Source organism: Dipodomys merriami, unplaced genomic scaffold (genome assembly GCF_024711535.1).
Source record: "Dipodomys merriami isolate MVZ:Mamm:240054 unplaced genomic scaffold, mDipMer1.0.p SCAF_106, whole genome shotgun sequence".
In the NCBI taxonomy this organism is placed as follows: domain Eukaryota; kingdom Metazoa; phylum Chordata; class Mammalia; order Rodentia; family Heteromyidae; genus Dipodomys; species Dipodomys merriami.
This window is the reverse complement of record NW_027202338.1, coordinates 2,085,444-2,111,048: the sequence shown is the minus strand read 5'-3', so window position 1 is coordinate 2,111,048 and position 25,605 is coordinate 2,085,444. Positions and strand designations below refer to the sequence as shown.

General features: G+C 50.1%; 1 protein-coding gene across 11 annotated transcripts in view; it reads left to right on the top strand.

The window, feature by feature from the left end:
- Positions 1 to 25,404, top strand: part of LOC138813281 (POU domain, class 2, transcription factor 2) — an 81,437-nt gene extending 56,033 nt beyond the window's left edge. For 4 of the 11 annotated variants that reach the window (XM_070001631.1, XM_070001650.1, XM_070001622.1 and 1 more), the window contains 14 exons: positions 3,380 to 3,445; positions 3,536 to 3,570; positions 3,686 to 3,742; positions 7,981 to 8,097; positions 18,140 to 18,245; positions 18,341 to 18,432; positions 18,944 to 19,057; positions 19,186 to 19,327; positions 19,417 to 19,565; positions 19,651 to 19,827; positions 21,712 to 21,778; positions 23,344 to 23,548; positions 23,665 to 23,738; positions 24,007 to 25,404. In XM_070001631.1, the coding sequence (XP_069857732.1) occupies positions 3,388 to 3,445; positions 3,536 to 3,570; positions 3,686 to 3,742; positions 7,981 to 8,097; positions 18,140 to 18,245; positions 18,341 to 18,432; positions 18,944 to 19,057; positions 19,186 to 19,327; positions 19,417 to 19,565; positions 19,651 to 19,827; positions 21,712 to 21,778; positions 23,344 to 23,548; positions 23,665 to 23,738; positions 24,007 to 24,335 (1,722 nt within the window). In that variant the 5' untranslated portion in view covers positions 3,380 to 3,387 and the 3' untranslated portion in view covers positions 24,336 to 25,404. Of the gene's footprint in view, positions 1 to 3,379; positions 3,446 to 3,535; positions 3,571 to 3,685; positions 3,743 to 7,980; positions 8,098 to 8,312; positions 8,607 to 12,422; positions 12,836 to 18,139; positions 18,246 to 18,340; positions 18,433 to 18,943; positions 19,058 to 19,185; positions 19,328 to 19,416; positions 19,566 to 19,650; positions 19,828 to 21,711; positions 21,779 to 23,343; positions 23,549 to 23,664; positions 23,739 to 24,006 lie in introns of those variants that run through there. The other 7 variants (XM_070001669.1, XM_070001716.1, XM_070001658.1 and 4 more) reach the window with 7 other exon arrangements.
- The last annotated feature ends 201 nt before the right edge of the window (positions 25,405 to 25,605 follow it).

The window sequence follows — 25,605 nt, the reverse complement described above, 5'->3', positions numbered from 1 at the left end:
AAAAGCTCAGGGATAGCGTCCAGGCCCTAAGTTCAAGCCCCAGGACTGACAGAAAGAAAGAAAAAAAAAGAAAGAGAGAGAGAGAGAGAAAGAAAAGAGAAAGAAAGAGCTGAATGTGTATCTCAAGTAGTAGAGCACTTGCTTAGTAAGTAGAGTTCAAAACCCAATACTGACAATCTACATAAATAAAGATAAATTATATATATATATATATATATATATATATATATATATATATATGGATATATGGGCTGGGAATGTGGCTTAGTGGGCTTAGTGGTAGAGTGCTGGCCTTGAGGAAAAGAAACGCAGTGCCCAAGCCCTGAGTTCAAGCCCAGGACTGGCAAATATAAATATATAAATATATATATATATATATATATATATATATATATATATATATATATATATATATATACACACACACACATACACACACACACACACACATATACACATATATAATAAATGGTCATAAAATAAATATTATATATGTATATATATTTATTCATATATATATATATATATATGAATGAATGAATGAATGAGAGACACAGTGGAGATTTGTGCAGTGATGACTCCACTGAACTGCAAGGAACCCATAGTCAGGGGTGAGGGGTGGGAAGAGGCCCACTGCCCAGGTTGGGTCAGGGCATGATGGGCATTCAAAAGCTAGGGAGTCCAGAGAAGCAAGCCACTCATCACCTAGTGGTCCAGGGAAGACTTGCTTGGCTTTGAACTCCGTGTATTGAAATGGAAACTATATGTTTGACTTTGTGTATGGTAAATTTCAATCTGTGAGATTCAACAAGGTACACAGAGCAGAACTTTGTTCTTTTTGTTTGTTTTTGATCTCAGGGCTTGGGTGCTTTCCTTGAGTTTCTTTTGCTCAAGGTTAGTGCTCTACCACTTGAGCCACAAAGCCACTTCTGTTTTTTGTGTTTGTTTTTGTTTTAGTAATTGATTGGAGATAAGAGTCTCACAGACTTTACTGCCCAGGCTGGCTTCGAACTATGACCTTAGGTCCCAGGCTCCTGTAGCTAGGATGACAGGTGTGAGCCACTGGCACCTGGACTTTGTTGTTTTTTCATTATTGCAGTGTGTTTGTTCTTTTTTCACTATTGTAGTGTGTTCTATGAATGGACAGACAACATTTGTTTACCCACTCACCTGTTGGTGGGCCCTTGGGTTCTTTGCAGGCTGGATCCGTTATAGAAAGGGCCTGGGGGCCCTTTGGTGGCAGGTGCATGTTTTAAGTGGATGCCCAGGAATGGATGTGCAGGCTCAAAGGGAGGGGTGTCTCATCCACTTCCTGAATAGTGCTTGTCTCAGTTTACACTTGCACCAGCAATACATGACCTGGCTTTTAAATCTGGAGTCTAAAAACATGACTTGGGTAATTCAAGTGTTGTTGTTGTTAATAATTGATCATGGGATTTGAACTCAGAGCCTTGTGCTTGCTGGCAGTGCTCTACCGCTTGAGAAATGCCTCCAACCCTATCAAGTAAAGCTTACACTATTCCTAAATGTTATTTTTTCATTGTGTAATTCTTCAAATCCTTCCATTGAGCTGTGTTGGTTTGTTTGTTCATATTTATTTTTATCAGTGCCACGGTTTGAACTCAGAGTTTCATATTTGCTTGACTTGCTTGTTCACTACCATTTGAGCCACACCTCCAGCCAGGCTTTTTCTGGTTATTTTAGACATGGAAGTTTCATGGACTTTTCTGCGTTGGCTGGTTTCAAATCTCCATCTCCTAGATTTCAGCCTCCTGAGTAGCTAGGATTACAGGAGTGTGTCACTCGTACCCAGCTTATATATTTACTTACTTATTTATTTTGCCAGTCCTGGGGCTTGAACTCAGGACTTGGGCACTGTCCATAAGCTTCTTTTGCTCAAGGCTAGCACTCTAACACTTGAGCCACAGCACCACTTCTGGCTTTTTCTTTTTCTTTTTATTGTGAAAATACTGTACAGAGGGGTTACAATTACATGGGCAAGATAATGAGTACATTTCTTATCAAGCATTGTAGCCTCCTCCTTTGTTTCCCTTTTCCATCCCTTCCATCCTCCCCCCACCCCCACCCCCCCCAAATTCTGGCTTTTTCTATGTATGTGATACTGAAGAATCGAACCAGGGCTTCATGCATGCTAGGCAAGCACTCTATCACTAAGCCACATTCCCAGCCCCAACTTATTTATTTTTAATTTTTGGTGTACTAAGGTTTGAACTCAGGGCCACACACTTGCTTTGCTTGCTTACTGACTAGTACTCATTCCAGCCCTACCTAGTTATCCTTAAATAACTTGAGTGCCTGGCACAATTGAGTTGGACAGCTCCTTTGATAAAGGTAAGGTCACAGTTTGAGGTTATGTTGGGCCTCAAAGTCAAATGAAAGACTTGAGCCATTAAGGCACACATTGGGACTGAGATCGGTGCTGGGGTCCAGGGCCGGCAAGAGTGGGTGTCAGTATCAGACTGAGCTTGGGTAAAGGACTGTCGGAGACCAGATGTGGAGGAAGATGGAGGCCCCTTAGACTGAAGCAGTTCAGATTACAAGCAAGAGTCCCAAAGAACTGTGTGTAGTAGGGGCTCCTTTGTCCTGTTGCCATGTTCTTGGGGGAGGTGACACCCCCTTCTTGGAGCCTGTTTCCTCCCCTATGTGAGCTGAACCTGCGCTGCTGGAACATTTGTTCCATTGATTGTTAGGTGGCTTTCGCTACTTTGGGGTACTGCTGGAGTTGAAGGGCTAGGACTAGCCTGGAGGCTGTAGTCTTGGTTGGAAGCAGAGGGGTGGGGTTGTGAGGGCTGTAACCCGCACACAGGAGGAAGGCTGGGGGAGTGAGGTGGGCATGGGAAAGTGCTGGGCCCCGGGGCGGTTGAATCACACCCAAATCTGACAGCTCTTTCCTTTGGGGACACTGCAGCCCCGTTACATCTCCCAGGCCCCACTCAGAGTGGAAAACATGTCTCACTCGAAACCTGCCCCGAGGCAGTACGGGAGCCCAGGCCCCACAGGGGTAGTGGAAGAGGCCAGAGATCGGTGGGAAGAAGGCAGAGGTCACACTTGTTCCTCAGCCTCCTCAGGAGCCCCTCCCACCCTGCCCCATTGCCTTATGGTGGGTTGCACCCGCAAACCCCTTTTTGGAGTGATGCGAGGCTAAATGAGATAAAGGTTTTAGGGGCCTAAGGGCCACTGTCTTGGCTTTTACCAGGCCAAGGCAGAGGAACTGCGTATACCTCATTTCAGAGATGGCTAGGATATGTGTGTGTAGTGGAGGCGGGGAGGGGGCAGGAGTTTGGAGAAGGGGAGTTTGGGGGTGTTCGCCCTTTGGCTTCCTTTCCCCCTCCCCATTTTCATCCTTCTCTCTTCCCAGAAATAAGAATGTCTAAGCCCCTGGAGGCCGAGAAGCAAGGTCTGGACTCCCCGTCAGAGCACACAGGTGAGTGGGGAGGGTCAGGGAGTGGGCACAGGTGAAGGGGGGGGATGCCAGCATGACCGATGGCACCATATCCATTCCTTCTCTTTGTAGACACCGAAAGAAATGGACCAGACACTAACCATCAGGTCAGAAGGGAAAGGATGGGCAGGGGGCATGGAGGGGAGGAGGACGGGAGGGGTGGTGTCTGAAGCTATTTCATCATGCTCTTCCCATCTCCCTGATCCCACTTTCTCTTTGCAGAACCCCCAGAATAAGGCCTCCCCATTCTCTGTGTCTCCAATTGGTCCCAGCACCAAGGTAAGTGCACCTGTGGGAATACTGGGGGGAAGGGTGTCTTGGGGTGGGGAGCTAGGCGTGACCCGGGCCTGTGAAAGCGTCCAGTGACACCCAAGGATCCCCTCCCCAGGCCTATGAATCACCCCAACTCCTTCCTCTTCCCTGGGGGGGAGGGTGGGGGAGGTAAGGGAAATCCCCCCCAGAGTCCCAGGGTGCTGAACAACAGGAAGCCAGGGCCCCGCCCCCATCCCGACTTCCCTGACTACCCCTGCCCTCCAACACATACCCTCAGGGGGCCAGCAGTGCAGGTGGAGGGGGGGAGGCCCAGTGAGGACAGCTGTAGGGGTGCAGGAGAGGGTGATGGAGAGCTGCTTGAAGCAGCTGAGTGGTACAGATTCCAAATCCAGATGAGGCCCTGTGCTGGGGTCTGTGTCCTTCAGGGGGAGGGGGGGCCCTTCGGAGACCCGAGGGGTAGCATCAGAGGAGACAGGAGCAAAATCCTTGACCCTGACCAGAGGTGGCTGAGGGATGGGGTGGGAGGCTGAGAACTGCTCTCCACCCAGCCACAGCGTTGCTCTGTGACCATGGGAAAGTCACTTCCCCTCTCTGGGTTTTATTAGTTTCCTCTTCTCTGACACTGGTGGGGGCTGGAGGGCAGTTAGGTTGGAGGGGCTGTGAGGTCCCTTCCACATCTGGTATGCCCTAAGGGGAGGACAAAGTGCTTTGTGAGCACTCTGTCCTGAGCACTCTGATCAGTGCCTGGAGGAGAAAAGTGGCTCTTGACTGTGGCTCTCACGTCTGAGACCCGAGACCCTAAGCCCACCCTTCACTCCCACCTCCTCTCCTGAGCTGAATCAGGTTTTTGCTGGTTTTCCTCGCCGGAGAAGCCAGTGGGACAGAGGGAACAAAAAGGTTTTCCCTCTCTTTCCCAGACCTGGCTCGCTTCACAGCTCAGCCTGTTTCTCTGGTCCCAGCCTTTGCTCTCAATCTCTCTCCATCTGTCCTGGACCAGTCTTTCTCCCGCTGCCATGATTCATGAGCTCCTCCCATGATTCATGTGCTCCCAGCATCATCTTGGACATACAGCCGTGTACAATTATTTACATAATAATTTTGCTTAGTGGCTCAGTTAAAAAACACTTTATTATGGAAAAATGTGAAGCTGATATAAAAATAGACAGGATATAATGAAAATAAACCTTCCAGGAACTCATCTATCAGCTTCAGCAATTATCCACTCATACACTGCCTCTCTTTTTGGACAGCATGAATAAATGGTTTTTAAATGGAAATTTGATGAATGGAAAAACAGAATCGTAGGCCATGGAAATAAATACAATGTTTATTACCATTTACCCCAGAGTCTTCTATATGCTCAAGGGTCTAAGGCTTGTTCTCCGTCGGCTAGAAGGAGAGATTTAGCCAACATTGGAGAGATATTTAAGCCATCTCAAGACTTTTCTTTTTCTTTCTTTCTTTTTTTTTGCCAGTGCTGGGGCTTGAACTCGGAGGCCTGGGCACTGTCTCTGAGCTTCTTTTGCTCAAGGCTAGCACTCTGCCACCTGAGCCACAGTGCCACTTCTGACTTCTGTTTATGTGGTACTGAGGAATTGAACCCAGGGCTTCATACTTGCTAGGCAAGCACGCTGCCACTAAGCCACATTCCTAGCTCTGGCTTTTCTTTTTCTATTTGACAGTTATTAGTGTTTCAGTTTAGGGCCTTGCACTTCCTAGGTGGGTGCTTTACCACTTAGCCCACACTCTAGTCCTTCAGTTATTTCTCAGATAGGGCCATGTACTTTTTCCTGGGTTTGGCCTCAGATTTTTTTTTTTTTTTTGCCAGTCCTGGAGCTTGAACTCAAGGGCCTGGGCTCTGTCCCTGAGCTTCTTTTGCTCAAGGCTAGCACTCTACCACTTGAGCCGCAGTGCCACTTTTGGCTTTTTCTGTGTTTGTGGTACTGAGGAATTGAACCCAGGACTTCATGCTTGGGAGGCAAGCACTCTACCACTAAGCCACATTCCCAACCCATGGTCTTAAATCTTTAGCCTTGAATCTCTACTTCCCATATAGTTGTGATATTATATTACCATACCTTGTCGGCTACACAGAGACTTTCTTAGATAGCCAAAAAGAGTTTTTAAAAAATTGAAGTGAGAATAGTGTTCTCACCATGGCACTCAATATATTTGTTTTGAAAGTACTTGGATTTGAACTCAGGGTCTTGCACTTCCTAGGCAGATGCTTTACTATTTGAGCCCCACCCTTGGCTTTAGTTGCTTTTTGGATACAGTCTCACATTTTTGCCTGGGGATGGCCTTGGACCATGATTCTCTTATCTAGCTGGGTTTATAGGCATACACTACCATGCCCAGATTATTTGGTAGGATGAAGATTTAAATAACTTTTTTCTTGGAATGGCCTCAAACTTTGATCCTCTCTATTTCTACTTCCCAGGTCGTTGGGGATTATAGAAATGAGCCACTGGGCCATCAACATTATGGGGACTTTTTTTAAAAATATGACACAAACTGAACATATCTCTTGGGGCCAATTATCAGATCAAGAAGTAGAATGTGCCAGGTGCCGGTGACTCATGCCTGTAATCATAGCTACTTAGGAGACTGGTTCAAAGCCAGCCTAGGCAGGAAAGTCCATGAGACTCTTTATCTCCAGTAAACTACTCAGAAAAAGCCAGAAGTGGAGCTGTGGGCTCAAGTGGTAGAGTGCTAGCCTTGAGCAACAGAAGCTCAGGGATAGCACCCAGGCCCAGAGTTCAAGCCCTAGGACCAGGAAAGAAAAAAACAAAACAAAATACACAAAAAAACCCCCAATAGAATGTGACTGGCCTTCTGGGGGTTCTTCATGTCCCTGCCAGGGAGAATCATTCTCTTGACTCTTTTTTTTTTTTTGCCAGTCCAGGGGCTTGAACTCAGGACAGACCTGGGCACTATCCCTAAGCTTCTTTTGCTCAAGGCTAGCACTGTATCACTTGAGCCACAGCATCACTTCTGGCTTTTTCTGTTTATGTGGTACTGGGGGGAATTGAACCCAGGGCTTCATGCATGTGAGGCAAGTACTCTACCACTAAGCCACATCCCCAGCCCTTCTCTGACTTCTGGTAGTGTCATTTCCTGCTAGGCTCCTCATTCCTTAAAGCTTCTGATGCTTTATCCATAATTTAGAGCTCACTGTTGATCATTTTGCCATTCCTGAGCCTCTATTTGTCTCCATCTGTTTTTCAAATCTCCCCCCACCTTACTGCTGCCCCACTAATGGGCTGTGTCACCTTATACAAGTTGTTTTCCCTCTCTGTGGGAAGGATTTTTCCAGAATGGTGTTGGGACACTGGGCTGAAGGTTGATCCCCGTTGTGGCCCTTCAGGTGTGTGATCCATCCTGTGCTCCTGGCCCCTCCCCTTCCTCCTGTGTCTTATTTGCTCCTTTCAGCCAGGGCCAGCTGTATCTGGCTTGGAGGAGAGGAGGAAGGCAAGGAGGCTTGATGCTGGTCTGGTCTCTGTGCACGATATAAGATACAGATAACAGAGAGACAGTCAGGGGCTGGTGGACCTCCAGGGTTGAGGACTGGAAATCTGTAGCCCTGGACCACAGCTGGTTTGTCCACAGCCCAGGATCCGCACGCTGCTTCGCTCTCCCTTGCAGTGTTCCTGTTTCACATTCTGAAATGAGTGGCAGTGGGGGGCAGGGTAGGAGCTGAGCAGGCCTCCCCTTTGGGTGGGAGTGTTCCCCCAGCCCACCCAACCCACCCTTGCCCATGCCACCCATTATACCGGTGCTTGTCTCCATAACTATTTGAGTTTGTGGCCCAAGTTCCAAGTGATGTGTTTTTGTTTTTTGTTTTAATACCCTTTCAACAAAATTGCATTCTGTTGGAAAAAGAGATGTACCTCTAGCTGAGGGGTGTGAGTGCCCGAGCCCCTTCTTTTGCCCCTCCAGACTCCCAGTGGCCCCATTTCCTAGTCTTTAGATGGGGCAAGTGACTCCAGAGGAGAAAAGTACTCCCTGAAGGTGATCTCTCCTGGAAGGAGTCTGGGTGTAGGTGGCTGGTGGAGAAACTGAGGCTAGAGGACTGGTTGGGGCTTGAGCCTCAGCCTCACTTTCATCCTCCAGTTGGCTCCTCCTGCGCCAGCCCAAGGTTACCATTGCCACACACATGCCCTCTCTTTGATTCACAGGTGGGCATTCTCTCTGGCCTCCACTTAACATTCTGGGGTCCCGGACCCTGCCTCTCTCCCCCCCAGATCAAGGCTGAAGACCCCAGTGGTGACTCAGCCCAAGCAGCACCCCCGCCCCCCCAGCCGGCTCAGCCACATCTGCCCCAGGCCCAGCTCATGCTGACGGGCAGTCAGTTAGCTGGGGTAAGTACACTGGGGAAGAACAGGGGTGGGGCACATACCACCCACCAGTCCCCCCAGGACTATGGCCACTCTCTCATATCTGCCTCTTGGCCCCTCTCTCTTCCCCTCCCCTCCCCCTCAAAGACTTGTTTTCTTGTCTGCTTGGCTTTGGCTCTAACCGCTCTCTGCCTTCTCTGCTCCTACCCTCTCCCGCCATCTGCCCGCTCGCCTGCCCACAGCTCACGGCGCTGATGCCAGCTCAGCAGCAGCTACTCCTGCAGCAGGCCCAGGCCCAGCTGCTGGCCGCCGCCGTGCAGCAGTCCAGCGCCGCCGCCGCCGCCAACGCTGCCGCCGCTGCTGCTGCATCCTCCTCCACCTCCTCCTCCTCCTCCTCTGCCTCTGCCTCCTCCTCCACCTCACAGCCCCCCACCTCCTCTGGGGGAGGCGACCTGCCACCACCACAGCCTGCCAGCCAGCCCCCAGGGACCCCACAGCTCACCTTGTCCCAGCCCATCCAGCTCACAGCACAGGTAAGGGTGGCCACGGGAGCCACACTCTGCATGGATGCAGTAGAGCGGGTGTGCTGGAGGGGCTGACCTCCAGACACGGGCCACAAGTTCAAAGTCAGGATTCTTCTCTCTATCTCACTCTCTCTTTCCTTTTCTCTCCTTTCTTACTGGGCTTTAAATTCAGGGCTTTCTGCTTTCTAGTCGGGTGCTCTACCATTCAGCCTTGCCTCCAGCCTTTTTTTTTACTGGTTAACTTTGAAATGGGGTCTCACTTCCTGCCCAAGTGCATACCTGGGCTATAGTTCTATTTTTCATTTCCTACTATAGCTGGGATGACAGGCATATCTCCATTCCATAGTTAGGAAGAGGTCTCATACACGTTTTTGCCCAGGTTGACCTCAGACTAGGATTAGAGGCATGAACCAGTGGCACTCAACTTCCTTAGTTCCCTTTCCTTTCCTCAAACTTCCCTTTCTTGTAAGGACCCCAGTCATTGTGCCAGTACCTACTTTGTCATAAGACCCCAAACTATCTTTTGAGGGAGACCAGTTCAATTCAATAATGGCCAATAATCTCAAAGGTAGATCATCAGTGCCTGCAATATAGGAGTTTAGACAGCTACTGATCTGACAGGCATTCTCCATGACTCACTCATCTTCTGGTCTCCAAAATCATTTGAGTCTATAATTGTTTTTTTTTGTTGTTGTTGTTGTATCTGGGTTTTTGTTTTTGTTTTTTGCCAGTCCTGGAGCTTGAACTCAGGGCCTGGCCACTGTCCCTGAGTTTCTGTTGCTCAAGGCTAGCACTCTACCACTTGAGCCACAACATCACTTGCGACTTTTTCTGGGTATGTGGTACTGAGGAATCGAACCCAAGGCATACTAGGCAAGTACTCTACCACTAAGCCACATTCCCAGACCTATAATTGTATTTTAAGATGGTGAAAGTCCCAAGAAATCCTGCAGCGAAGGAACCTGCTAACTTCCCTTAACCAAACATTATCATGCTACAAAACCAAGTACCAGGGCCCCCAGAGATTGTCCCTGCCAGCTCACCCTTCCAGACACCCTGCCTATCCCATTACCCATGTTCCCACGCGGGACTTTCCTGAGCACGGAGCCGATCTCTGCTTGCTTAGAGCATCCTGCCTAGCTCCCTAGAGACACTCTGAAATCCCGCCACTCTTCTCCACGATGAGGCCTCCAAACACAGCCTTGTCAGCTTCTGGTTCACCACAGACACTGTTAACTATAGTCTATGCACTATGCGAGCATGACCTCTGAACCCAAAAACCTTCACCTTAGTCAGGCTCCCAGAGGCAAGGTGACATGCCCAGGTCACACTGAGAGCCTTAGTATCAGGGCTGGCCTGTGAGCCCAGGTCTCTAACCATATGGCCCGTGGCTGCTGTTTTAGCTGTCCTTCACGCATGGCTCCCAGCCCCTCCCATCTGGGCCACCAGAGGCGCCAGCAGCAGGTGTCTAGTTTGCTTCATAGTGCGCACACAGGCCACAGCCCTTCAATGTGCAACACCAGGAGTTTGGGGCTCTACTCCTGTTCTACCTAGAGTTGCTCCCTTCTTTAACTGACAGCTCCTCTTCATCATTAGGCCCAACTCTAGAGTTTCTGCCTCCAGGAAGTTTCCAGGAAGTCCAGAAGGAATTCCTGACCTTTTTAAAGAAACAGAGAGAACAAATTCTAGAGGAAGGAGGAGAGGCCAGCAGCTTGAAGGCCCGGCCAGGTCACATCACCCCAGGAGCAACATATACTTCTTGTGTTCATGAGCCCCAGGTTCCCCTGGGCCTGTCTGCCCCCCTGAGCAGGCAGACCCTCTGCCACCTGCTATCTGATTGCCAGGGTACTCTTGAAATTCTCTCTGCCAGTCCTTGCCTCTCTTCTGTGTCCCTAGGCCTTCAGTCTCTCCCTGTGATCCTCAGCAAGTGCAAAGCAGGACCTGGTTTGTTTCAGAGATTTCTTTCTCAGTGGCTGAGTTGCCCTGTGGCTCTGTTTCTCCCACTGTGGTTTGTTCTGTGTCTCCTGTGTTGTTTGGTGCTACACAGGGCCAGGCCATTGCTCTTGTGGCCCTAGCTGCCCATTACTGTATCTCTCTGGGCTGGAGCCCCGCTCCTCGGCCTTCCTCTCCTCTTCTAGTTCCCTTGCCTATTCAGTTCCCTTCTTGCTCCATCTCACAAACATTCCCTGGCCACCTGGCAGGAAGCTTGGGACTTGAATGTGAGTCACAGCCCTGATTGCCCTCCCCTGGAGTGGGGGTGGGCCCCCCCCCCCCGCTTAAAGTGAACCAGAAACAGCAATGGACCACTCAAAATGCTTCACCTGAAATGCACCAAGAAGGCTAGAATAGTCTGGGAATGGCATTTCATTCCTGCCATCCCAACTGCATGGCAGGTATAGGTAGGAAAACTGAGATACTGACATCTGATGCCAACCCCTGGGGCAAAAGGGTGAGACTGTATCCAAAACAAAGCTAAAGCAAAATGGGGTAGGGCTGTGGCTCAAGTGGTAGGAGTGCTTGTCTAGAAAGTACAAAACCCAGAGTTCAAATCCCAGTAACCACTAAAAAATAAATTAAAAAAATAAAATAATACTTTAAAAAAAAGACTAAAGGCCTTGTACTGGTGGTGGCCCATACTCCTAGCTACTCAGGAGGCAGAAAACAGCAGCAGGATCAGTTTGAGGGCAACTTAGGAAAAAAAGTTCTTGAGACCTTCTCTCCAAAGTAAGCAGCTAAAAGCCCAGCTGGCCCAGCATTTGTGGCTCATGCCACCTACTTATACAAAGCTCTAAACCACCCAGAAACTCTTTTCACTTCTAACTCATATCAAGTATAAAGGGAGAAAGTTCATCCATAATTTCTGGTTGGAAGACAGTTTAGCAAGATCTCTTCCTGTAGTTTCTGTGCGTGTACCATGACAGTTACAATTCCATTGGATAATTTGTTCAACACCCAGCATACTGTCTTTTACTTTGAGATAGAGCTACATGGATGTTTACTGCCTAATCAGGTGATGATAGATTGCTGGCTTTCAATCACAGAAAGGGAAAATATCTCTCCAGAGAAATATTTCAGTGTAAGTGTTGGCACTGATTGAAAACTTAGTGGTAAGTGTTAAAACATTCTTTTGTGTTCGAAAGGTGGCAAAAAAGAATTTCTAGTTTTCTAATAGGACAGAAAATAAAACTAAACAAAGGGCTGGGAAGGTGGCTCAGTGGTGCCTAGCATGCTTGAAACCCTAGGTTCGATTCCTCAGTACCACATAAAAACAAAAGGCCACAAGTGGTGCTGGCTCAAGTGGTAGAGTGCTAGCCTTTAGCAAAAAAAAAAAGCTCAGGGACAGTGCCCTGGCCTTGAGTTCAAGCTCCAGGATTGACAAAAAAATAAAAAATAAAACAAAACAACAACAAAGAAAACAAACAAATTCTTTTTTAGGCTGGTAGGGCCTAGTGAATGAAGGTTTCCCAGAGACACCCACTAGGGTAGTGGGGCAAGGAATATTGCCATGTGACTGCCCAGAGGAGTTAAATATGTCCACTAGTGAGTGTAAAGTCAGTACTCACGAGCTTCCCACAAAGGCAATGTGAGCCCCGGGGCCTGAGAGAGGTCAGCACCCAGAAGGAAGAAGCGGGGCCTAGTGTTTGAAGAAGGCCCAGCAGTGCCAGACCTGGCTGTAGCCAGTGCACGCACGGAGCCTTGGGGCTGGTGGTCCCTGGATTGGGATCTTCAGGTGCATGTCTGTCATGGAATGTTAGCATTCTCCCTGTGGATGGTTCCCCAATGGCCAGGACTTCCTGGGCTCCACAGAGCAGGCCAGCCTTGGAGATTGGGCCCACACTGGACGCACCCTCCCCTTTAGACAGTCCTCTAGTGACTAACCATAGTGCAGTTATTCATTGAACCAGCACTTATTAAGCCCTTTGTGTAGGCTAGGTGTCCATTCAGGGCCAACTGTGAACAAGGCAGTGGTCGCCACCCCTGAGGACCCTATGTCCTCAGCAGAGGGGAGGGACAGACAGTAAACAAATATACGAGCCAGCAAAAAGGACAGTTTCAGAGTAAGTGTGATGTAGAAAATGAAACAAGGCAGTGTCGGAAAGGGAGGAGCCCCATATAATGGGTGGTTAGGAAAGGTTTCACTACGAAGCTCGGCCTTTGAGAACAGAGGGCCGAATGAGTCAGTCATGAAAGCAGCCAGGGGAAGAGCATTTCAGGAAGAGGGAACAGCAAGTGCAAAGGTACTGAGGTGAAAACCAGCTTGGCTTGTTCAAGGTACAGAGGGACATGTATGGCTGGCGCAGCCTGGGGAGAGGGGAGGCATATGGAAGTTGAGGGAAAAGGCCCACGAGGAATTTGAAAGTGTACCAAGGTTGATGGGAGGTCTTGGGGTTTGTCTCTGTGATTTTTGCAGTACTGGGGATGGACCCAGGGCCTTGTGTTCGCTAGGGCCAGCGTGGTGAAATGGGGAAATGCCATGACCTGATTGGCTCTTTAGGAAGCTCCTCTGGAGGTTGTGGGGAGAGTGGACCGCAGGGGCTTGGAAGAGAATGGGGGGGGGGTAGTAGGAAGCCCGTGCAGGTGCCTAGGTAGGGGACAGGGTGACCCGCTCCCCAGAAAATGATAGTGCAGGGTGTGGCCTCTGCTTTACGTGAGACCAGGTCAATGATGCCTCCTAGAATTTTGGCCTCTCCTCCAAGGTGGTGATGAGGTCGTTTCCTGAGTTGGAGAAGATGGCGTGCGAGGGCTGGGAGGGGGAGGGGGGCGGGGAGCGGGGAGGCAGGAGACAGGCATTCTGGAAAGCTAGGATAGGAAACTAAGACTTTCTTTGGTCCGTGGTGGGGTTTGACGACTCTCTTAATTATGCAAGTGAAGACACTGAGTGGACAGGCAGATGTCCCCGCCTGACACTGGGCAGAGCCTGGGTGGCTATGGGTGAGACAGACACTCTCAAGAGCACTGGCAGCCAGGGCTCTGAAGATTTATTTTGCCATTTCCAAAGTGCTCTCTGAAGCCGGGCAAGGTGGTGTATACCTGTAATCCCAGCTACTCTGGAGACAGAAACAGGAGGAGAACAAGTCTGGGGCCAACTTGGGCAATGTTAGTGAGACTCTTGTCTTAAAAACAAAGATACAAACAAAGGAGCTGGGTGTGTGGCTCAAGTGGTAAGGCACACAATTAAGACCCTGGTTTTAATCCCCGGTACCACAAAGTGTTCTTTGAATAATGATTGTACTCAGGCCTCAAAGCAAGAATGAATAATTAAACACTTGTATCCCCATTTCGTAGATCAGAAAACTGCAGTCAGAAAGAAATGACTGGGCTGGGCATTGGTGGCTCATGCTTGTAATCCTAGCTACTCAGGAGGCTGAGATCTGATATTCACTGTTCAAAGCCAGCCCAGGCAGGAAAGTCTATGAGACTCTTATCTCCAGTAAACCACCAGAAAACTGGAAGTGGAGTTGTTGCTCAAAGTAGTAGAATGCTAGCTTTTGTTTTGTTTTGTTTTGTTTTGTTTGGTCAGTCATGGGGCCTGAACTTTGGGCCTGGGCACGGTCCCTCAGCTCTTTAGCTGAAGGCTAGTGCTCTACCACTTGAGCCACAGTGCCCACTTCTGGCTTTTTATGCTCATGTGATGCTGAGGAATCAAACCCAGGGCCTCATGTATGTAACATAAGCACTCTACCACTGAGCCACCTTCCCAGCCCTAGAGTGCTAGCCTTGAATGGAAGAGGTCAGGGACAGTACCCAGGCTCTGAGTTCAAGCTTCAAAAAAAGAAACAAAGGAAGGAAGGAAGGAAGGAAGGAAGGAAGGAAGGAAGGAAGGAAGGAAGGAAGGAAGGAAGGAAGGAAGGAAGGAGGGAGGGAGGGAGGGAGGGAGGAACAAAAGGACTGGGTAGTGATGACTCTAAGGCCCAAACCTTTCCAAAAGTACTTGTATCACTGTCTTGGATGTTAGGAAGGTTGAGGTCTAAGAGAGAGAGAAAATGTCCTGCCATGGGGTGTCCAGAACTAGTCACCACTTACCATATTAGAGATGGCAAGTGAGAGTAGGCTCACCTGCCAGCACCAGCCATCCCAGCCATGGTGGTGAGGCTCTGTGGGGGTTGGCCCCTCTGCCCTGGGCACTGGAGTGAAGCGCAGCACCTGGGCTGTGTTGCAGCTGGTGGCTCTGGGGCTGGGACCTCCTCAAGTTCATTCTCATGGCTTTCTCTTGTTCCTTCCCCCACCTAAGGTAGAACCCAGCCCAGAAAGGAAAGTGATTGATTGCCCCTTCCCCTCCCTCCCACCCCCACCCCCCACCCTTACCCCATTCACCCATGTCACTGTCTTTTGTCCCACCTGAGACCAAAAAATTCTGGCTTCAGTAAAGCATAGCTGTTCTGCTCTGAGGGCTTGTCCCATTCATTCATGGAAATTTTAGTGATCGTTTGTTAGGTTGTTTGTACTGGCAGCGATCAATATATTGGCAGAATATAGGCTTGGTCCCTTCCCCTCTCAGCTTTAATGCTGTGTGCTAGCCCTCTGGGCTAGTTTTCCTCACAGATTAGGGACAAGGAAATTAATCCACAAAATAGGCTGACCAGGAGCCCTTCCTGGGCATCTGTCCCTTTACTGTAATTTCTGCACTGACTGTGACAACACACCCCCAAGTGGCTCCAGAGAGTCTTGCAGCCTCTAAATTGTGAAGAAATGGGGCCCCCTACTGGTTAGCCTCAGTTCTGATACCAATCACCTTTTCTTTTACCCAGAAAAATCTGTGTGTCTCATTCCTTTAGTCAGCAAATAACATCACCATGCTGAGGCTCCTTTCTGGGTGGATCTCATTCATTCACATATGGAGCTGATACCCGCTCTCCGGAAGATAGACAGGAAGCAGATAGTGCCATGTGGGAAAGAAAAGGCTGGGATGTCATAAAAAGCGACAGAGGAAAAGGAAGACTCCTTATCATAGCAGGTGGCCTGTGGAGGACTCTCTGCTGGAGCCTTGGATGAAGAGGAGGGACCAGCCAAATGTATGTGAAGTAGGAAGAACTGAGCAGGGACTCTTTCTTGGGTTCAGGAACAGGATCACTGTGGCTGGATTAGAGTTAGAGTTAGGACAGGCATGAAGTGGAAGAAGAAAACAGAGGCCTGGGACAGGTAAGGCTGTAGCAGAGCTAGATTCTATAACAAATGTGATTAAATTTGGTAGAAGCCCTTATGGTTCTATTTATATTTTTCTATCTATCTATCTATCTATCTATCTATCTATCTATCTATCTATCTATCTATCTATCTTCATCATCATCATCATCATCATCATCATCATCATCATCATCATCATCATCATCATCTAGCTAGCTATCTATCTATGGTACTGGGGAATGAACTCAGGGCCTTGAAAATTGCTTCCACTTGAGCCACACATCCTAGTACTTTTAGTTTGCTTTTCCAATAGGGTCTCTTGCATTTGCCAAGGCTGGCCTTGGATCTTGTTCCTCCTCTATTTATTTTTATTATTTTATATTATTTATGCATATGGGGGATTTAGTTGTCTCCCTTTGTCTCTTGAGAAGCTGAGATTACAAGAATAATTTGTGTATGTGTGTGTGCATGCACATGTATGCACGCACATGTGTGCATACTAGAGCTTGAACTCAAAAACGCATGCTGTCTGCTTTTTTTGCTCAGGAGTCTATAGACCACCCAAGAAAGGCCTGAGGATAGAATTCAGACCTTGCACAGGAAAAAAAGAGGTCTCAATTTTTCATATCCTCTGACTGAAAATGTAGTATTTCCCTTCACTGTCAATGTAGATTGGCCGCAGTTTGTGACAAAGACTTTGCCACTAACAGAATACAGAGGCTTTCATATTCCACTCTAGTCATTGTGGTCGCAAAATATTGTTTTCATTCCTCACTGCTTTGAAATTACAGTTATCATCATAGCTATTGCTGGCTCTTGTTATAAAGAAACTGGCAGATAACTGTGTCACAATTGGAAATATACTTGCATCTCAGTGTAATTCATTCCATTTGCAATTCTATGTATTTTATTTTAAAAATTATTTGAGATTGGGTCTTGCTATATTACCCAGACTGGGCTCAAACTTCATAGGTTCAAGTGATCCTCCTGCCTCAGCCTTCTGAGTGCTGGGGCTACATATTTATGCCATATGCTCAACTTGCTGGTGTGTGTGTGTATGTGTGTGTGTGTGTGTGTGTGTGTGTGTGTGTGTGCACGCGCACACGCGCGTGTTTAATTCTGAGAAGGGAAGAGGGTGTTAGGTTATGTCAGATGCCAAAAACTTCAGAGTGTAAGCTCAGAATTCTATTGTATTAGATCCCTCTGGCTGCTGCTCAAGGAGAATGAGTTGTCCAGGGCAGATGGTCCCAATACATGGGTCAGGACAGTGACAACAGAGAGAAAGAGAGAGGAGGAAGCTGGTAGGAGGAGGTGGAGATAGACTGGATGGTGGAGAAAGAAATGGGAAGGGATCAAAGCTGAACACTATGACTCAGCCCAAGTAGCTCAATGGGCTCTGGTTAAATGTTCTCCATCTGAACCTCTCACTATGAGACCCTCTGCAACCTGGGATGCATTTTCCCCATCCTCAGTTGTTTCTTTTCCTGTTGATTCAGAATGAAAATCACAGACACTTGGACACTTGTCTTTCAGGCTTCTGGGGAGAATGAGTTGTTTTCACTGAGAGTCATGCTAGGGAGAAACATGAGTTAACAGTTTGTGCGTGCGTGCGTGCGTGCGTGCGTGCGTGTGTGTGTGTGTGTGTGTGTGTGTGTGTGTGTGTGTGTGTGTGTGTGTGGTGTTGTATTAGGGATTGAACCCAGGGCTTCGTGCATGTACTGTATATCATGAGAGCCTTGCCCCCATCTTTTCTTGACTTATTGATGGTCATCTTTCCCCTGTGTCTCTTCCCATTATTCCCCCACTCCTGTCTAGTCATCTCTTTGTCCAAATCTGCCCTTTTGATCAGACCATCAGCCATCATGGATTAGGGCCCACCCTGCTGACCCATTTTAACTTGATCAGCAACAAAGACCTACTTTCCAAATGAATTCACATGCTGAAGTCCTGAGGCTAGAATTCCAACATCCCTTCTTTTTTCAAACCACAACACTACCAGAGAATTTCCCAAAGTGGTCGTACCAGTTTACATACCCACTATTTGCTGGAGTCATTTAAAGCTAATTCTAGATGTCCTATCATTTGCCTTGGTGGTGTTTTAAGGGAAAGAAAAGGAAACATTGGGTCTGGTTTACATTTTAAAACAAGTCTATTTGTTCTGTGTGAACATACGACAAGTCAAATATTTCATCAGGAAGGAAAAGGCAAACAGAGCAAATCCCCCCTGGGGTCATCCAGGTGGGACTTTCTGAGTCCCATGGTTGAGAGTGAGAAGCCACTGGGTGATGTTTGGAACCCCATGGAGCCTGGCTTACTGCCCAGTGTCCAAGTGCCAGGTCTCTGAGTTCAGCCCTATGGGCTCAGCTGATGCAGGGCAGGTAACTCAGGCTGTCTTTCTGTCCATCCACTCCTGTCAGGACATACAGCAGCTCCTCCAGCTTCAGCAGCTGGTGCTTGTGCCAGGCCACCACCTCCAGCCACCTGCTCAGTTCCTGCTGCCACAGGCCCAGCAGAGTCAGCCAGGTAAGACCACCCTTCACGGCCGCCCTGTGCCCCCTTGGATCTGGGCTCCCCTCCCACTTCCGGCTCAGCCTGTATATTCTTTCTTGGTTCTCCAGGCCTGCTACCGACGCCAAATCTATTCCAGCTACCTCAGCAAACCCAGGGAGCTCTTCTGACCTCCCAGCCTCGGGCTGGGCTTCCCACACAGGTAAGACTGCCCACCAAGTGTGCCAGGCCAGTGGGCAGCAAGGTCAGCTGAGAACTGAGTGAAGGGGGAGGTGTGGGGGGGGGAGGGTAGATCTCCTCTCTTGTCGGCCCACCCACAGACACAGGAAGCTAAGGGCAGTAGGCCCAACCCTACACTACCAGGGATTTGCTGTGGGAGCTCAGGTAAGCCATGCTCACTCTCTGAGCTTCCCAGAAACTCTGTGGCAGAGGGTTTTCTGGAGGAGAAGAGGATGAAACTGTTTGTGACAGAAAAGATAAAGTATAGCAAGTTCTAGGCAATGAGGGGACCGACATAGGGTAGCAGTCAAACCTTGCACAGGACTGACAGTGAGTGTGAAGGAACAGGGAGTCTGAAGGAAGAGGCTGGAAGGAAAGGGAGGGATCAGAGACAGCAGTCCTGGTTGAACACCTTCCCAGCTGTCCTCTATCTGGCATCCCACCCACCTGCCTGTCCCATCATACTGACCCACCCCATGCTGCCTGACCCGCAGCCCCCTAAATGCTTGGAGCCACCATCCCACCCCGAGGAGCCCAGTGATCTGGAGGAGCTGGAGCAGTTTGCCCGCACCTTCAAGCAACGCCGCATCAAGCTGGGCTTCACGCAGGTATGCAGTGGGGAGGTGGTTGGTATGAGGGGCATGGCCACTTGGGCAAGGGGTGTGGACGACCCCTTGCTGGTCGTCCCTGCTGGTGGAAGACCCCTCACTGATTCTCCTTTCCCATCCCCTACCAGGGTGATGTGGGCCTGGCCATGGGCAAGCTCTATGGCAACGATTTCAGCCAGACAACAATTTCCCGCTTTGAAGCCCTCAACCTGAGCTTCAAGAACATGTGCAAACTCAAGCCCCTCCTAGAGAAGTGGCTCAATGATGCAGGTAAGCCTGGACTGAGGCTGGGGATGGGGTTGGAATGGGGGCAACTCGGGGAAGAGCCTCTCACACCCCACGTCTCTTCCTGGGCACAGAGACTATGTCTGTAGACTCCAGCCTTCCCAGCCCCAACCAGCTGAGCAGCCCTAGCATGGGTTTCGACGGGCTGCCCGGCCGGAGACGCAAGAAGAGGACCAGCATCGAGACAAATGTCCGCTTCGCCTTAGAGAAGAGTTTTCTAGCGGTGAGTCACCACCCCCACCCTCCCCAGGTGACCCAGTGGAGAGTCATAAGGAAGGGACGCCCGCTAACGAGCCCTCTACCCGTAGAACCAGAAGCCTACCTCAGAGGAGATCCTGCTGATTGCAGAGCAGCTGCACATGGAGAAGGAAGTGATCCGCGTCTGGTTCTGCAACCGGCGCCAGAAGGAGAAACGCATCAACCCCTGCAGCGCGGCCCCCATGCTGCCCAGCCCGGGGAAGCCCACCAGCTACAGCCCCCATCTGGTACTGGGCACAGTGGAAGGGAGGGGCTAGAGGAGCAGGGAGCACAGGCCCAACAGGCAAAGAAACCTACTTGGCTGTCCAGAGTCTAGAACAGAGGCCAGCAGAGGAGGCATTTGGGATGGACTGGGATATGGAGCACAACCACATAAGGACACACTGTTTCCAGAGGGAATTGGGGGGAGGGGGGTTGTCTTGTCTTTGTTTGAGACAGAATTTCCCTGTGTAGCTCAAGTTGGCCTTGAACTTACTATGTAACCCAATCTGGCCTTGAACACTTAATCCTCATACCTCAGCCTCCCAAATACTGAGACTATAGATGTGCCTCACTACACTTAACTTGAATTATGGGTTTATATGATGGGTATAAGCACCTGTAGATGCAGAGTCACCGAGGCCAACAGAGTTGTCACAGGGAGGGTCACAGTCCTACAGAATAAATTCATACAGTCTGGATATGCACAGGTTCATGCCCCCACAAAGATGGGGGAGGCACTTATATACCTTGTAGGGACATCTAAAGGCCCATGAGGGCTAAGAATGTGGCTTAATAGTAGAGTGCTTGCCTAGCATGCACAAAGCTCCGGGTTTGATTCCTCAGTTCCACATAAACAGAAAAAGTCAGAAGTGCAGCTGTTGCTCAAGTGGTAGGGCACTAGTCTTGAGAAAAAGAAGCTCAGGGACAGCACCTAGACCCTGAGTTCAAGCCCCAGAACTGGCAAAAAAAAAAAAAAAAAAAAGACCCATGAGATATCTACAGCCACCCGCAGCAGACATTAACTGAACAGTTTTAATTCTACCTTGTCTATATCCATTGGTGGAAAGGGCTGTGGCACCCAGAAAGGAGTCTTCTACTCCCAGGGGAGTAGAGGAGGAAGGACCACCTGAGTCATAAAGAACAGGAGAGCAAGTGTTAAGCAGCCTTTTTTTGGGGGGGTCCGGTCGTGGGGCCTAAACTCTGGGCCTGGGCGCTGTCCCTCAGCTCTTCAGCTCAAGGCTAGCACTCTACCACTTGCGCAACAGTGCCACTTCCGGCTTTTTTTTTTCTGCTGAGGAATCGAACCCAGGGCCTCATGCATGCAAGGCAAGCACTCTACCACTGAGCCACCTTCCCAGCCCCCATGTTAAGCAGCTTTAAGCAGCGCTGTGAACAAGGGTCCCCAAGGCAAAAGGTCCAGTGTATACAAGGGCCTAGGTGTATGCCCGGCCTGCTTGGACAAACTCCAGTTCAATTTAGTATGGCTCGAACCACAACACATACAAATGGGGTGTAGGTTGGGGAGGGGCAGGAGCTGATACTCCCAGTTTCATGTGGAGTCTGAATTTAAACCATGGGCAGTGAGGAGCGAAAAGCAAGTTTTGAGCTGAGGAAGGACCGGGTCAAGTTCAGACAAGCTCTGGGGTTTATGGAAAGGTGAGACTGGAGGCAGGGAGCCACAAAGGAGCCCGGTGGAGGACCCCAACACTCTCACAAACACATTTGTGGGATCTATCCTCATCCTTCCATTGCATATACACACTCATGCGCACACACAGCTTCGCCTGGATCAGCAGCTTCTCTTCAAAGGGCAGGCGTGTTTGTTCTAGGTGCATGCAGAGGGCAGTAGCTTATCTCTGAAGAACACAGGGTGGGCAGGACTTTAGTCAACCTGGATAGGGTCAAAGGAGAGCTGGATGAGTTGTGGTTGTGCTTGTGGGGCAGGGTCCTCAGGGCAAATGTGAGGACAAAGAGGATCTAGAGCACAGGGAAGGACAGGTGGAACAGTGTACCCAAAGCCCCCTCTTTCCCAGTCCTATGCCAAGGGCAGGATGGCAGAAGTGGGGTACACAGGAGTGTCATGGGGATCGCTGACAGACAGTGCCTAACCGCCTTTCCTTTCTCCCCAGGTCACACCTCAAGGGGGTGCAGGGACCTTACCATTGTCCCAAGCTTCCAGCAGTCTGAGCACAACAGGTCAGAGTGGGCAGCAGACAGTGAGGGGGATGGGAGAGCACATGCACGGCTGCAGCCTAAGGTTCCCCACCTGTGCCTCTGGTGGGCCACAGACCTCAGGGCTGATTATTGGGGTCCGGTGGGGCATGGGAAGGACAGGGGGCAGGCTTCACTCTTCTGTCAGAGCAGCCAGGTTCTGATCTGCTCTATAATTTGTAAGGAAAGGAAAGGGTTGCTGAGCCGGTGCCAGTGGCTCAAACCTGTAATCCTAGCTACTCAGGAGGCTGAGGATCATGGTTCCAAACCAGCCAGGGTGGGAAAGTCCATGAGATTCTTATCTCCAATGAATAACCAAAAGCTGGAAGGGGAGCTGTGGCTCAAGTGGTAGAGTGCTAGCCTTAAGCAAAAGCAGCTCAGGAACAGTGTTCAGGCCCAGAGCTCAAGTCCTAGGACTGGCAAGAGAGAGAGAGAGGGAGAGGAGAGAGGAGAGCAGAGAGAGGAGAGGGGGGGAGGGAGGGACGAGAAAAAAAGGGGTTGTTGGAAAATAATACACAGGTTTTTGTCCTTGGTCTCTGCAAGAGACCCTCGGTGAACTTGAGAAGGTTCTTTGCCTCTCCAAGTATCAGTTTTTCTAAATTATTGTGAATGTGTAATACACACAGAAGATGCATGTGCAAGTATATGCATTCAAGAGTATAGTGGCTGGGAGTATAGCTTGATGGCAGAATGCGTGCCTAGCATGAATGAGACTCTGGGTTCCATCCCTAGCACTGTTAAAAAAAAAAATGGACAGATGCAGTAGCTCGTGTCTGTAATCTCTGCTGCTTAGGAGGCAAAAGTAGAAGGATTGTGGATTGAGGCTGGCCAGGAAAAATTGAGAAACCTTATAAACATAAAGCAAAAAAAGGGATGTGGGCATCACTCAAGTGGTAGAACACCTATATAGAAAGTGCAAGACCCCAAGTTCAAACTCCAGTACTACTTGTTTGCTGGATATAAAATAAACATTATATGGTCCCTCTCAAGTTAAGGTTTGTAAAGTAATAGAGAGAGCCTAGCAGTACTGACTTAATTCTTACACCCATTTTTATGAGTTAGGTCCTATTATTCCCATTTCCTGGATGAGGTGGCTGAAGACTAGAGAGGTTAAGACACTAACCCAAGGATACATCAGGGATAGCCACGAATCTCTGTGCCAGCCAAGGCAGGACCTCAGTCCCTCCCCCACAGCCTGTATGCCCATGCCCCTTCTCTGGCTCCTAAGGGATGGAATTTTTGCCTCCTGGATGTCCAATTCTTGTACAAGTCAAAAGTGGTTCAGGGTGTGGTAGGCACAGAAACAACTCTCTGGCCCAGGGCATGGGCTCAGTAGGTGGCAGCTGCTCTCACTGTAATTATGTTGACTGCTGTCTATATGGCAGAGTGCTGACCGTGGTACTGGGCACTGGGATGGGGTGGGAAGGTCCCAATCAAATCTGATTTGAGGAGCCCCAGCATGGGTTAGGGGATAAGCAGCCATTGACCCCAGCTCAAGGGCATGCTGATGACCTCACCTCTGTCTCTCTTTCTCTCTGTGTCTCTGGCAGTTACTACCTTATCCTCAGCCGTGGGGACACTCCACCCCAGCCGGACAGCTGGAGGGGGTGGGGGCGGGGGTGGGGCTGCGCCCCCCCTCAATTCCATCCCCTCTGTCACTCCCCCACCCCCAGCCACCACCACCAACAGCACAAACCCCAGCCCTCAAGGCGGCCACTCAGCAATTGGCTTGTCAGGCCTGAGCCCCAGCACGGGGTAAGTGTACAGTTGCAAGTGGAAGGTTGCTGCTGCTTTAGGGTGGGAGGGGGGGTTCCCCCAGTTCTGTGCCAGCCCCCCAATTCCCCGCTAATGCCTCTGCTTTGCTCTTGCAGAAGCACAATGGTGGGGTTGAGCTCCGGGCTGGGTCCAGCCCTCATGAGCAACAACCCTTTGGCCACTATCCAAGGTGCGTGCTGCTTCATGTCACTCTCACCGCCACCAGTCCTGCCCCTCCCAGGGCCTCGAGCCCCCCATTGCTGCTCCAGCCATGCCATCTTGCCCCCCGCTCACTGCATCGCTCGCCTCTTCATCCCCATTGTGCCTTTGGGGAAGGTGTGAGGGGTGCTGATGGGGTTCAGTGGGACAGATGGGAGGCACTCGGCCGGGACGTTGGGAGGCAAAGCTCTCCCCTGGCTTGGCGTGTCCCCAGCCCGGCCTCTTTCTCTCCCCACCAGCCCTGGCCTCTGGTGGAACCCTGCCCCTTACCAGCCTTGATGGCAGCGGGAACCTGGTGCTGGGGGCGGCCAGCACAGCCCCAGGGAGCCCCGGTCTGGTGACCTCGCCACTCTTCTTGAACCATGCGGGGCTGCCCCTGCTCAGCGCCCCCCCGGGTGTGGGCCTGGTCTCAGCAGCAGCTGCAGCTGTGGCAGCCTCCATCTCCAGCAAGTCTCCTGGCCTCTCCTCCTCTTCTTCATCCTCATCCTCCTCCTCCACTTGCAGTGAGGCAGCAGCACAGACCCCTGGAGGTCCAGGGGGGCCCGAGGCAGGGTCCAAGCCCGAGTGAGGGCCCACCATGCCTCCCCTCCCACACCTCTGACCCCCCCACTTCTGTTCCCTGCCTGGAAGAGGGCAAGGAGGTCAGTGGTAGGGGTGTAGCGGGTCCTCGGAGCAAGAGTGACAAGGGAGGAAAGACCAAAAATCCAACCAAAAAAAAAAAAAAAAAGGAAAGAAACCAACAAAAAAGAAAACCAAAAATAATCACAACAGAAACCAGCTGCCCCAAAGGAACCAGAGATGAAACACACACAAAAAAAAAACACAAAAAAAAAATCCCTCACAAAAATCAAACAAACCAAAAATCAGTTGTGAGCCAGAGTTCATAACGCTCACTCTCACGGCTACGACACCAAATAAGAACCTCAGCCAGGAGCGGAGCAGCCTCCGGCAGGCCGGACCTCACACCGCCGCAGAGCCCTGGCTGTGGGGCCAACTCCTCACCTGCCTCCCCCCAAGATGGGGGAACAGAGAAGGAAAAAAAAGAATGTGCCAGCCTACTGGCTGCCCCAACCCTGAGCCAGCGGAGACAGGGCACAGCTTGGGGCAGAAGGCCCAGGGCCCAGAACCATCTGCCAAATGTCCTTTTCCAAAAGGTGAAAGATAAAAAGGGCCTGAACAACCTTACACCAAATATTCAGTAGCTTCATCCAAAGGATGTACAGAATTTTTAGCGTTGTGCTCAACAGAATGTGTCCCTACCATACCTCCCCCGTTCCCTCTGGCCCCTAGCTCTCCACACCTGGGCAGGGGGTCTTGCTTTAACCTCCTTCCTCCCTCCTAGCTGGGGGAGAGTTCAGGGGGAAACCCCAGGGGTGACTTTCTGCCCCCTATACCTTTCCTCTTTCTTCCCTTTGACGGGTGAGCTAGGCCATTTTGCCAAGTTCCAGTTCTCACAAGTCTCCCCCCCTCCCCAGCCCTGTCACTCTCTTCCGCTCTGGATCTCCCTCTTCCCCGGCCAAGGGGAAGGTACAGCTCTCAGACAAAAGGGGGATGAGGGATGAGGTGGGCGTTCAAGTTGTCTTTCTTTCCATCCTGTCTGTTTCCCTGAAAAAAAAAATTTCATATTCCAGTGCCTATCCGTGGGATCCTTCACGTTCTTTGACATTAACCAGAAACCAAAAATATAACTCGCCTCAGCCCACCCTGTGCCCCTCTGACACTGGCAGATGCCTCCCCCTCCCATGCACACACGCACGCACCCAGTGGTGAGTTCATTCAGATGGCATCCCTATCAGGGTCCATGAGGCGGGGACAGTGCCATGACCTGTGGTCCCCAT